Genomic DNA, 14,343 nt, shown 5'->3' on the forward strand with positions numbered 1-14,343 from the left:
GAAAGAGGTTAAAAATATTTAACCAGCTTAAAAAACTACAGGCAGATGTTGTTTTATTACAAGAAACTCACAAACCTGTCACAGGTTTAAACGAACTTAAAACACCTGAGTTTCCTAACGTGTTTGCAGCCGGTTATAATTCTAGACAACGGGGAGTAGCAATTTTAATACATAAAAATGTTAATTTTACAGTACTCGATACAGTTATAGATCCAGAGGGTAGATTTCTAATTATTAAACTATCAATATTGAACCAAAAACTATGTATTGTTAGTATATATGGTCCAAATGTTGATGAACCCTCATTCTTCCACGGTTTTTTTAGTGCACTCTCTGAACACCTTGATTGCACACTCATTCTTGGCGGTGACCTCAACCTTGGACTAAATGAAGAAATGGATAGGCTCAACACAACAGGAACTCAGCGTAATTGGCAGTCCACAAATATAATCAAACAGTATATGAACGACTTTGGTCTTTGCGATGCATGGCGCTCTCTTCACCCCACCAGTAAGGAATATACTTTTTTCTCGCATGTTCATCACTCTTACTCTCGTCTGGATTATTTTTTGGTCAGCAGCTCACTGCTGTGTGACATTTCAGACACTGAGATTCATCCTATAGCTGTCAGCGATCATGCTCCTGTATCTTTAACACTAATGCACAAGAATAATACTACGCCAAGTAAAAACTGGAGATTTAATATATCACTACTTAAAGATGAAGACTTTATTAAATACTTTAAAAAGGAATGGACTTCATATTTAGACTTTAATGACACTCCCGGAATATCTGCTTCTGTTCTATGGGAAGCAGGGAAAGCTGTGATGAGAGGTAAAATAATTTCTTTCTCATCACACAAAAAGAAAGAAGAAAACAAAAATATTCAGGAATTAGAAAAAAACATCAAATCACTAGAAGAAGCCTACGCGTGCGACCAAGATCAGGAAACATTGAACAAAATATGCAAAACAAAACTAGAATTAAATGAAATTATTAATAAAAAAACACAATTCCTTATACAAAGACTTCGCTTGCAGAATTTTGAACACAGTAACAAATCAGGTCGATTTCTAGCTAACCAGCTAAAAATAAATAAAGAAAAAACAACTATATGTGCTGCTAAAGATTTATCGGGGAACACAATATATGATCCTGGAAGAATAAACAACATTTTTAGGGATTTCTATGAAACTTTATACTCACCACAAATAAACCCATCTAAAAATGAAATTGATCTGTTTCTTGACAACGTAACTCTTCCAAAATTACTAGACAGTCAAGCAATGGAATTGGATTCGCCACTGACGCCAAGTGAACTCCAGGAAGCCCTGATAAGTATGCCCAATAATAAGGCTCCAGGTCCAGACGGCTTCCCTGCAGAATTCTACAAAGAATTCTGGACAATTTTGGCACCAGTATTCCACAGCATGTTGCAGGAAATCGAGGAAAAGGGCAGACTACCACCAAATATGAATTCTGCCAACATTAGTCTCCTGCTAAAACCAGGCAAAGACCCTTTATTTCCCTCAAGCTATCGTCCAATTTCTCTTTTAAATGTAGACCTTAAAATAATCTGCAAAGCTCTCTCAAAGAGATTAGAGAAAATGACCCCCCTCTTAATTCATCCTGACCAAACTGGTTTCATAAAAGGTCGGCACTCCTCAACAAACACTCGTAGATTACTTAATTTAATAGACTACTCATACGATAAAAACATCGAAGCCATAATATTATCTCTAGATGCAGAAAAAGCATTTGACAGAGTTAATTGGAAATTTTTATTCGCAACTTTACACAAATTTGGTTTTGGAAACTCTTTCATAAACTGGATAAGAATATTATACAATTCCCCAACGGCTCGTATCAGAACAAATGACCAGACATCCTCCAGCTTCTGTCTCCTGAGGGGCACCAGACAGGGATGCCCACTCTCCCCCTCACTTTTTGCAATTTTTATCGAACCTCTAGCAGCAGCATTTAGACAGGCTACAACAATTAAGGGCATAAAATGTAAGAACATAGAACATAAAATCAGTCTCTATGCGGATGATGTGTTGCTTTTTCTGCAAAACACACAAACCAACCTCTCTGAGGTAATTACTTTAATAAACTGGTTTTCAAGAGTTTCAGATTATTCAATTAACTGGCCAAAATCTACAGTTCTCCCCATTAACTGCTCCTTCCATAATTCTTCCTCTGCCCCACTGCAATCCGGAAATATTAAATATTTAGGTATTAATGTCTCTCCTAAGCTTTCAGACTTAACTAAACTAAACCACATCCCACTTCTAAAGAAAGTAGAAGGCGATCTGACTAGATGGAAATCTTTACCCATATCACTCATGGGAAGGGTCGCCACTATAAAAATGATGATCTTGCCAAAAATAAATTACTTATTTTTGATGATCCCTAACAAACCATCACAAGATTGGTTCAGATCTCTGGATTCATATATTTCCAAATTCCTTTGGAAAGATAAACCCCCGCGTATTAGCTTAAAAACGCTACAAAGAACCAAGGATAGAGGAGGATTAGATCTGCCTAATTTTCACCAATACTTCTTAGCCAACAGGCTTCAGTTCATCTCAGAATGGTTAAAACATACCTTCTTAGTTGAGCCCTGGCTAGATGTTGAACAGGCACTATGCAAGGATCTAGAGATTTCAGACCTACCATTTATTAGCTCAAACATCAAAAGACATGAATGCTTTAAAAGTATCAACATCAGCTTTTCTCTAACAGCATGGTGGGAGTTTCTAAAAATAACGGAGTCTTCATTAATCCCATGCAAACGTACACCTATCTGGAATAACCCTGACATATTACAAAACAATAATATGATTAATTTCCCAGAATGGAGTTGTAAAGGAATTAAATACTTAGAACATATATTAGAGGGAACAGAATTTATTCCATTTGACAGACTAGTTGAACAATATGGGATCAACAAGACAAGGTTTTTAGAATATCAACAAATTAAATCCATAGTAAAAAAGAAATTTAACCTCAGTCAAGTGGAATTACAAACACCACTAAGTGCGGCACATTTTCTTACTCTTAAATCCCCCAAATTATTATCTAAAATATACAGAACACTTTCTAAATTAGATGAATCAATATCCCTTCCTACTGCAAAGTGGGAAGCAGATTTATCAGTCAACCTAGACCAAAACTTCTGGTCTCAGATTTGCTTAAAAACTTTTAAATTAATTAAAAATCCCAGTCTGCAATTAATACAATACAAAATACTTCATAGAGTGCACTATACAGGTCATCGGATGTTTAAGATGGGCTTTACATCTTCCAACAACTGCTCACACTGTCAAGGCAATACACCAGACAATTACATCCACGCTCTTTGGTTCTGTCCACCAGTGCAAAAGTTTTGGCGCGAGATATGTGAAGACTTATCAAAATGTCTGAAATGTAACATTCCAACTTCCCCCTTAGTGTGTTTGTTGGGCAGCTTAGATAATGTCACTTCAGAAAAGAATATAGCCCATATGATCTTCACTGCCCTATGCATAGCCAAGAAAACAGTCCTCATGAACTGGAAAAATAAAAATAATCTTAATTCTAACCAATATAGAAATTATCTATTAGATTACATTAGTCTTGACACAGCCTCTGCCACCACATCAGATCAATTGCTCTGGGCCCCTTTTATCAGCTCCATCACCTAGTGGGGGTGGGGGGTCATAGTTTGGTCCCGCCTTCACTGTTGTGATTGGTGAGGGGGTAGGGACAGGCTTAGGGCGTCGGGGGGTTCCCCGGAGGCATCTTCCTTGGGGGGCTCAACCCGGGGTAGCGGTCACGTCCGGTTGAGGGCTCTGTTGGCTCTCAGGTGACTGTTTCCTCGCGGCTGCGTGCAGCGGGGCTAGGGGAGGGTCTGTGCTGACGGACGTGGGTTACTGACCTGGCAACCTGGCTGCCCCTGGGTGGGTCCGGGATGGGCGTGAGGTTCTGGGGGTGCTCCGTCTCTGGGCGGGGGCCCGGGCCGGGCCTCGGGGGCTCGGGTCCTGGTTGGTGTGTTGCCGGGGTTGTGGGCGGGTGGGTGCATGGGGGCCCGGCCCTGGAGCAGGGTGCCGCCGGTGCATCGAGCCGCCTGGGGGGCTCTTCAACTGGTGGGGGGGATGGTCACATCTGGCAGGAGCTTTCTTCTCTCAGGAACTCTCTGCAGGAGGGGGAGATACAGGAGAGGTGGAGGAAGATCTCAGCCTGGGCGTTTACCGTCTTATGTAGTCTGGAAGATGTGTGGTTGGTGGGGTGGGTGCAGTTTTCTCTGTGGTGGGGTTGGGTGGACTGTCCAGGGCTCTGTGGAGCCGGGGGGCGCTACTGCACTGGGCCCCGGTCTGATGGGCCTGGGCCCCCCTTCCCTGGCGGGTCGCGGAGGGTGGGAGTGCCTACTGGGGTCAGCGGGGGAGCTGGCCCCAGGGAGGGGTTACCTGCCCCTCCCTTCCTTCCCTCCCCATCTCCAGCTGCCTCCCTCTTCCCGCTCCTCCACAACCACCCACACATGCAGGGCCTTGGAGTGGGGGTATGTCACCAGGGTGCAGAGGAGGCTACCCCCCCCCCCTGTCCCCTTCTGGCTGCCTCAGCCTCAATTTTATCCCACAACTTAGACATTCACATTATTCACACTCTCATTACACATACATATAGGATCTTGGGGGTGGGCACAATCACGGAGTCCAAATCACCATCAGGGTGTATACCTCACCCCTGACGTCGTTGCCCACCTCTCAATTTTAAATACACTTAGTCATTGAGGGCTAGCAGGAGGGACCATGCGCTTACCTGCTGCTCCTTGGCAGGTAGCTCCATGCCCTCCTGGGTTTTAATTGCACCTTAGAACACATATGCATCAACACTACAATGAGCGGGTGGAGGGAGGTTTGGAGTCTTCTCCCACCCCCATTCTCTGCGGCCTGCTGGAGCGGGGGGGCTAGTAGGAGGAGTTGGCCGTCCGACTGCGGTCTGGGGTGTGGGGCCTCCCTGCTGCTGCGGAGTCGGGGTGGTCTGCCTCTCCCCACCGCAGGGAAAAGGGTAACACCACCTGGGTCTGGGTGCAATTCCCCCCTCCAGGGGCAAGGGTACCTAGACCCGGTTTGTAGAGTACGCTTGGGGAGTGTGATTGTGTGTACAGCGTCTCTTTATGTCTGTCTCCACGTTGGTTGAGTGTGGAGTGAGTGCATATGAGAGCATGAGGGTGGGAATGGATGTTTGTGTCTGTGTGTGCCTGTATGTCTGTGTCTATATGTCAGGTTGGGTATCAGACGCCACCTCTCTGGGGACACCTCAGGCCCTCCAAGGTTTGGAGGCCTATCTCCACCCACCACCACTTCCCCTGCCGGTGGCGGACTCCCTCAGGTGTCGGTGTGTTGGTGGTTCTTTGTGTCTGGGGGTGGGCGTCCGGGTACACACCGGCTCACTCCTTGGCGGCCGCTTGTCGGGGCCTGGGGCCTGGGGCTCGCTCGGGCCCCTTTGGAGGTGGGGTGCCCCCGGCCTCTCGGCCTAGGGCTCGGTCACTCAGGCGCAGCTGGGGGCCGGCGGAGCTCACGGGCGCGTCACTGCAACCCCCCCTGGCTTCTGCTCCGCGGCTGCTGAGTGAGCCCTCATCTGGGACTCTCCTCAGCTCTTACTGGAACAGTGGCGCGGCTGCCCCTCTGTTGGTCTTCCATGGTCTCTTGTGTTCTGGGGTCCTCTGGATGTCTGGAGTTTTGATCTCCTCCATACCCGCTTCACACCCTGGAGGACGGGGCTGTGGCCCCCCCACACTCCCTAGCAGATCATTACATGGAGAAACCTTTGGAATGCAAGCATGCTGATCCACACAGGTATGCACACATGGGTATTCACAGACGCGGACTAAAGCTTTCTTGGCTGCTGCCTCAAAGCACACTGTGCGCTGTCTATCTTGCGTGCTGCACAATATCGTTTATTACTTAGTAAATACTGATATCTATGACTAGCTAGTTTATTGTGATGGTGCTTTGTTTTCTCTATTATTATGTTGCTCTTTGTTGTTTGCTGTCTCCTCTGTTTGTTTGTTTGTTTGTTTTTTCTCCATACAGGTGACCCAGGAGTTTTTTTTTTTTTTTTTGTCTCTCTTCCCCCCCCTTCTCACCGTCTCTTCTCCCCTTGGGTTTTCTTTCTTTCTCTCCCCCTCTCTCTCTCATTCATTCCCCCTGTCCTATTTATTAAAAAAAAAAAAAAAAAAAAAAAAAAAAATGACAAAGGATGAACTGAAGCTCTGCCATCACGTAATGTCGCATACTGCTGTTTCTGATGTCATTTAAAGAAAAAAAAAAAAAAAAAAAAAAAAAAAGAAGTGGTAATCACCAGACGCCCCATGTTACGATATTATCATGATACTTCATTCTAGATATTATTGCAATTTCTAACATTTTGTGACATTCTGAGTATTGGAATAACAAACTGTTATTTATCACCTTTTTCAACTTGGTTAAACTTTGTCAATATTTGTTTTAATTAGACTCAATAAGATTAAGTTATCTCACTTCAGTTATTTGTTTTCTGCTGCAACACTGAAAGCATTTCAAGCACACCAACACTGAAACCTGACATAAATGCTGCCATTATACAGTCAGTCTGGTATCAGTGTGCGATTGTATGGAGTCTACAGTAGATTTTCTCTTCATCGCTTGCCATTTAGTCAAAAGATTCTTTCAACAGTGAGCCATGAAAGCCTGGACCTAACTGCATCATCGTGCTCACATAATAATAATGTTCCCTTTAAGGCTTAAAATTGGAAAAGCATCAGTTCTTCAAAGCCTCTAACAAACATTGATGAGTCATTCAGACTGCTGCATCTTTCCTTTTTTTTTGTCTTACAGAAACGCACAGATCTGCTTCACATCCAGCATCCCTGCTGCCTCAGCTTGCTGAGTCACCAAGCTGGTGTGGGATGCCTACAGAAGGGCATGACGCACACAGGCCATCCCTGCAGTGCTCGGTTGGCCCTGTCAAATAGAAGTTGAGGGCAGCCAGAGCCTCACACTGGGAAGTGTGCCCTCAATTTGAAGGGCACTTTCTGAAAACTGAATAGTTCAGATGCATAAGTTTGGCAAATGTCACTCGGCTGAGGACAGAAGGAGGAGACAGACTGATGTGTTTGTGTACTTCCTGCGGGCATGTTTGCTTATTTCAAACTCTCACGCAGCTGGAGCAAACACTTTTTATTTCTTTTGCTCTTTTATCTCTGTTGTTTGCACTCACTCACTTGAGAAATGATAACTTGTTCACTAAAGTAAACACTGCACTCTATCTAATCTGATGCTTGTCCTCACTCTGCTGCAAGTGACTTTTTTAAGTACCTAAAACTTGGTTATCAACCGTTTTTTTGATCATATTCAATTGAATTGAATTCAGTATTATTTATATAGCACCAAATTACAACAGCAGCCGCCTCAGCACACTTTACCACACATACTGTAATGTGAAGACCCTACAATAATACAGAGAAAACATAACAATCAGACAACACCTCTGATCTGAGCAAGCACTTGGCAAGAGTGGAAAGGAAAAACTCCCTTTTAACAAGAAACTCTCCATCAGAACCAGCCTCAGGAAGGGGCAGACATCTGCAAGTGATGGATAAATGTATAAATGCAGAGAGAAGAATAAGAAACACTCAGTGCATCATGGGAAGCTGTCAGTAGCCTGGGCCTATTGCAGCGTAACTTTGTTTCTAGTGTTTGCATGTTTAAGGACAGTGGGAAATTTTAGCTAGCAATGGACAATCATCAATAAAATTCTATACCAAATTATTGTTATATTAGAGTTAATGGAATTACAGTAAACATACTAAAATAACCACACAGCTATCAGGCTTCCCCTACACACACACTAAAAAACTGTCAGTACTTTTTGTTTAATTTGCGCATTCCAAAAACAGAAGCGTCTAATTTTACCACATGTGTTCAGCAATATGCTCAAAATGTTTTCTTGGCATTTTGGATTTGTATATTTTTAGTTTGGTGATAATGATGCGTTTCCTTTTTTTTCCAACTGCAAAGGTTTTCGAATTGTTTCATAACCGAGAGGTGTGTTAATTTTCTCCACTTGTCGAGGACCATTTAGTCTTTCCACTGAAGTTCAAGTGTAAAAATCACAAACCAGCCGCAATATTTCTCACATTTTCACACGGCATTAAACCACAACACCTGAGGTCTGTCCTTCGAAGCACAGTTCTCACATACGTCGATGGCGCAGCAACAATTATGTTGATAACTTCAGGACTATTACCCTTATTACTTTCAGGGTTCAGTAAGCAACCTAAAAAGCGCTGTGCTTAACACGCCATTATGAACTAATCTACCAACATGAGCAAGAACTTTAAGGAGAACGCAGCAGGACCAAAGCTGCCATAAAGTGCTATCTCTCACAAAAAGCTTTCATAGGGAGCCAGGACTTAAACAGCTCTTGTTATAATTCAGGTAATGGCCCTGAGTGCTGAGTCTACAAAAGACATGCTCTGATAACAATGCTTTCTTCTACCTTTTCAAAAGAAATCTACCTCGTCAAACACAGACCAACCTAAGTTGAAGGCCTCTTCCTGCGACTATTTAGGGGTTTATAAGGCAAAACTAAATCCCAGCACTGAGACTCCATTCATTTATTAAACTCGTAGCATACCCATTTCGGTAAGGAGGAATCTATTATAATTCCATGCTGTTCCTGGAGATCAGTTTCTACCCCTGACATGTCTATTTCAAGCTGACCTTTCCTCTTGCACTCTCTCCCCAGTCTGCCTTCTTAAATCCTGAAGTAAATGCATACTCTCTATCATTTCTTATGTTGTTTTATCTTCACCAAAAGGTAGATAAGTATTTAAAAAAAGCTTTCATAACACCCCTGACACAAGTACTCCCTGGTTTCTTACCACTTTGTAGGCTTCACAGGAGAAGCGGCTGTAGCTTCTGGCTGGCACCCTGAGCCCGCTGTACCCCGCCATGTGGGGCCACAGGTCGATAAACACGAATATCTGGGTGAAGATAACTTCAGATTTTGAAAATCCTTTAGCTTCAAAAAGACCAAAAGATAAGAGCACTTCGTGCGCACTGGAACAGATAAGTGGTCATGCTGTGTGCCCCCCCTCACATACACATCTCTGTGACAACGTCTGTCTGGCTTGCTTGTAGGAAAGGGGCATGCTTTATTCCTCCATAAATGTACTTCTCTCTTATCTCACCGTGTTTTAGTCAGCTTCATAGTGACGTCTCAGACAGTCTGACACTCTTTTAATCTTCCTCTCCCTCTCCCTCTCTCCCTCCCTCCCTCACTGTCTGTCATTCACTGAGTCAGACACCTTGACTCAGTTCCTTCTTCTGCTACGAGTGGAGAGACTGTCAAAAGAAAACTAACTTAGAAACGGAACCTTTTATGTTTAATACTTGAGAACTGTGTTAGGGAGGATTGCTGTGTTTGGAAAAGACAAACAAGACAAAAACCCAAAACTCCAGCGTGAAAGACCGTTAACTGTCAGGCTTTCCCTACATAAGTTACCTACATTATCGGTGGCCCAACCTGCATGTAACAGTTCTTCAATTAAGCCGTGTCTTCTGTTGTACTAGGGGAACATAACTGTTGCTGATTCAGGCAATGAGAAAGAAATCTGATTCTGAAGTTTCCTACTGTTCGTGGTGCTTCACAGCACACCGTTGCTCCCTGTGTCGAAGACAGATTATATAAATATGATGGATGTCTTTGCTCCTCACACTTAATGACAGGACACTTTAGTGACCTTCATGCACACCTGGTGCTGTACTTTACAGCAGGCGCGCACACACACGCACGCACGCACACACTCAAATACAAACACAAAAATACGATTGGTCTCAGGTGTCAGGGGTGGGCTGTGCTACTTCCCAAATCCAGCCATCATCTTATGTCATCAGCAGTGTGCTGCTTCACATTCACAAAGGGACCTCACACCTTACAATGTCACTAAAACAAATACAAACTTCAAGTGTGGGTCTCAGAGCAGCTTCACTAAAGAAACTCTCCATGCTTTGCTTAAGAAAACACATATCTGCACTGCAATGTGCTGCCTTCTACGGGCTTTTAATCTGATGACTTCTAAATCGTATTAAAATAAATAAAGACAAATACATCCTCCAGTTTTCTCTAACATTAAAGACTTTTTGTGGGACAGCACGGTGGCGTGGTGGTTAGCACTATTGCCTCACAGCAAGAAGGTCGCGGACTTGAATCCACATCCATCTGGCTAATTCTTCTTCCAAATACATCTGGGGTTAGGTTAACTTAGTATTCTAAATTGCCCATAGGTGTGAATGTGAGTGAGAATGGTCGTCTGTCTCTCTGTGTTAGACCTGCAAAAGACAGACGACCTGTCCAGGGTGTACCCCACCTCTTGGCCTGTGGCAGCTGAATTATGCTCTAGTGATATAACATGGATGAATACATGCATTTAAGATTTCTCTTTCCTCAGCATCCCTCCGTGCTGCTGCAGGCTGAGGGTGACATGTGGCAACACATCCCCTCTGACCCATTCTGGGCTGGCTAGCAGATGGCTGGTGGGAGATGATGGATGGACTGAGTCACTTACACAGCAATCAAGAAGTGAGGGGTGGGAGTGGTACATAGGGGCATCCTACTTACCCAACAGTGGTATATTTTTCTGTCACTTCTGACACAGTCTCAACAACATTCACTGTGAATGCAGGAAACTTGCTCGTCTTAAAAAAAAACAGAAACACAGCACTGGGCAAAGGGAATTCTCTGCACAGCTCTCAGTGAGCACTAGCAGACACAAACAGATGGCTTCTGAGAAAACAAGCATCACAAAGGTGTCCTGGTCTGACAGAAATGACAACAGTCTGCTCTACCAGCTGCTGTGCCATGCCCTGCGCTCTAACACTGAAATTTTCTGTGCTTGACCAGTGGGTGGTCAAACAGACTTTCCATAGCAACACTTTATGATGTACTATAACTACAAAACTAGAGGCGAATGCAAGCTTAAGTCAGGGAAGCAATTCAAGAAAAAAAATCAAGAAAAAGGTATATAATACTAATAATACAAATAGTTTTATATGTATTTATCTTTATCTTATTTCTTCTTTTTAAAATAATTATTCTTATATACCAGACAGGTTGCAGTGACCATACTATGAAAAACACCTGAAATTACCTGGAAATAGCAGTAAGTTTTCCCCTTTCCAAACACAAGCCATTCAAACACAAGCCTTCTAAATGTCTAAACATTCCTTTGCTACAGTGGAAAAAGTTTACTGGGTGTCTTTCCCATCATCCGTCCTGACAAACCAAACATAAACGTTTTAAAGACGGAGTACGAGGTGCATGTTCTTCATACAGTAATCCCACCAAACCAAAAACAAACAAAAACAGCACAAAGGCATTTGTGCTGCTTTCTTTTTCTCTCCTCTTCATTAAAAGTGTATCTGTGGCTGCAGCTTTTCCTTTGGTGTCATGAGCAGGATACACTATGGTTAGTTCATGGTCTGTAAGGCCCTTGGCAGCGATCCACTCCATGCCAGTGTACTCACACTGTCCTCTCAAGTGGCTTTAACCCACAGAAAACTGAACCAGGCCAGCTTTAAATAAGCCCTCGTGCCTTTGCTTACTCTCTGTTTGGCACATGAAAGACATGTGGCTTTGTGAGGCATGGAGGCCATACTAGGCACATGTAGACAAACGACTTGGCCAGAGCTGTGCTGTTAAGAAGATAGGAAACAGGGCCAAGAGACGGAGTGAGTATGTGCTGGCACCTGTACTTGTCAAAAGTGATCTGAAGACCACGGGCTGAAAAACATCATCAAGTAATCGATAAAAAGAAAAGAGCATTTGCATCCAGCAGCGAGATCTGTGAATGTACAGAAAGGTTCTTCCAGCATATGAGAGAGAAGTGAATCATGAGTACGTCAAAATTCCCCAAAGTCGTGCACGGCTGAGACGGCACAGCAGTGTCTGCTACGCAACATGTAATCAACATCAATTTTGAGACATGCAGCCTGATGCACATGAGGGCACAGCAGCTGTTATAAAGGCAATTTTGGTAGTGATGTTAGAGCGAAACAGCTTCATCGTGGTCCTTGAAAATCAGCAGATATATGCAGCATCTGAGGTGTGAGCTCCAGAACTCTACAATACCACTGCTGTTGTTTTAACTCTCCTGCATTTGGAAAAGCACTTATCCACCATACGATTACTTTTTAAGCCCTGTATAATGTATATTCAACCTTCAATCTTTATACCTTTGAGTCTGATGTTAAATTCCACAGCTTTTTCAGTTCAAAATTGGCCAAAGATTGCTGCTGCTTTCACATCCTTCTATTCAACCAAATGTTTGGGTGCATTATGGTTACAGTGCATGCCATGTACCTGTGATTTCTTAGGATCAGCCACTTGACTTTATCAAATGCAACTAAGTACATCAGTTTTTAAAAGGAAAAAACAGATGTGCTTTGAGTTTACTTATATGAATTTTCAGAGAAGAATAATTTAAGAAGGGGTAGGTACGGCATGCCGTGGGTGCGGTGTGCTATTGAGAGCTTGAGTTTGTCATGCATGGGTATAGCCTTGACGGTGTAGAACATCACAACTATTTGCGTAACTGAAAACAAAAACATGGTTTTACTCCTCTGCATATGCTGGCATGACTCAGGATCAGTATTAAGCACATCATTCTCGCATTTTGATTTATGCTGCATGGGTCACACATCGACAAAAGAATCTTGACAATCAAATAATCAATAGACCTGTTCTATAACAGAGAGAACTATGGACATCGACTATACTTCATAATAAAAAGAAAGGTCATTTTAATTTCTCTAAGTGTGTGCACATGTTGGGCTGTGCGTGCCTTTGTCAGCCCCACTCTATTTCACAAAGGCACATGGAAAACACACAATCCCCCTCCTCATTTGAGTTGTGTGGAGGTTAGCAGTGTGTAATTAAGCTAGCCCTCTTATCAGCTCATCTCAAGGCTTTGGCAATAACCTCCTCTGCTTCCATCTCCCCTTCCTCTCTGGGCTCACAGGAGATCCAGATAAGGAACAAGGCTGAAAAAGAGAGAGATGTGGAGAAAGACAGAGAAAAGAAAAAGAGTGTGTTCTGTCCGCTTCCGTCGTTACGTGTAAACTCAACAGGATGCCTATTATCCTAACAGACTTTTATTAAATCTGCTGCTTCCTACTTTTATCATATACATCAGTCATTACACAGACCCCCCCCCCCCATTTGTTTGCACCACAGGACCCACCTGCACCTGACCGGACCTGTGTTTTATCTCACTGTCCCAGATGCTGTTGAATTTTTACCATCTCTGTGCCATCATACTTATATGACACCAAACAGTAGGCAACAAAGCCGCAAGCAAACCTGATTTTTTCCCCCCCTTAAATGCTATAAAGGGGAACACACACACACACACACACACACACACACACACACACACACACACACACGCACGCACGCACGCACGCACGCACACAAATGTGCTACACAACTCAGTTTAAAGCCTTAGATAAGCCTGTTTTAACTTTCCATGCAGACATCAAAGTGAAGCTAGTATCAGGTGAGGGGAAATCAAGATGCATGCCTTCAGCATTTTCTTCTGATATTAAAACGACCGCCACTAATCCACTACAGCTAACACTGTAGCTGCGGTAAGGTTTTGGACTGATGAGACAAGCACTTTTACTGACACATAAACACAAAGTGAAGAAAAAAATGTTCTGATGTTACAGCTTCAGGGAAGGACGTGAATAGAAAGAGCTGTCAACAACAGAGAGAAGCCTACATACTTTTCTATATGCACAGTCAAGAACTGAAATGCATGGTTTTCTGATTTCATATGGGTGGTTGACCTTTGTCATGATCTGGAAGTGTTCACCCTACCAGTTTCATGGTGAAATTGTTCTGCTCCCAGCGGCAAAACATCACACTCATGTTACGTCGTGCAGTTTCCTTCCTCAGAGACACCTGCCTCACACTGAGGAAGACTGTTGCTTGCCCAGCCAAACCAAAATATAAGCCATTTGTAGCAGGTCTAGAACAACCTGCACTGAGCAGAGCTGGAGCAAAATATAGAAAAATCCACAAATTAAAAAAGAATCCAATTGCAAGTTTGAATCCCGACTGGGTGCACCGTTGGAGATCCAGGGAGAACAGAAGAGCTACTGCTTGCTGGAGCCCCAGCAGGTCTCTGTATGCCTGGGAGGGGGGGAAGGAGCTCAGTCCCTCCAGTTTCTCTCCACCCACTCTGGGACATAGGAGGAGGGAAAAATAAAGGCAGGAGGTGAAAGGCAAGAGGCGCTCCGCGGCTTCTGCTGCCGC

At 43.6% G+C, this 14,343-nt stretch overlaps 1 protein-coding gene across 9 annotated transcripts in view; it reads right to left on the reverse strand.

The window, feature by feature from the left end:
- Positions 1-14,343, reverse strand: part of nav2a (neuron navigator 2a) — a 233,087-nt gene that overhangs the window by 83,047 nt on the left and 135,697 nt on the right. The window contains exon 1 of one of the 9 annotated variants that reach the window (XM_012924624.5): positions 13,906-14,177. The exons of the other annotated variants lie outside the window; for them this stretch is intronic. Coding sequence (XP_012780078.3) covers positions 13,906-13,956 — 51 coding nt within the window. The 5' untranslated portion in view covers positions 13,957-14,177. Of the gene's footprint in view, positions 1-13,905; positions 14,178-14,343 lie in introns of those variants that run through there. 9 annotated transcript variants of the gene reach the window in all.

Source organism: Maylandia zebra, linkage group LG1 (genome assembly GCF_041146795.1).
Source record: "Maylandia zebra isolate NMK-2024a linkage group LG1, Mzebra_GT3a, whole genome shotgun sequence".
NCBI lineage: Eukaryota > Metazoa > Chordata > Actinopteri > Cichliformes > Cichlidae > Maylandia > Maylandia zebra.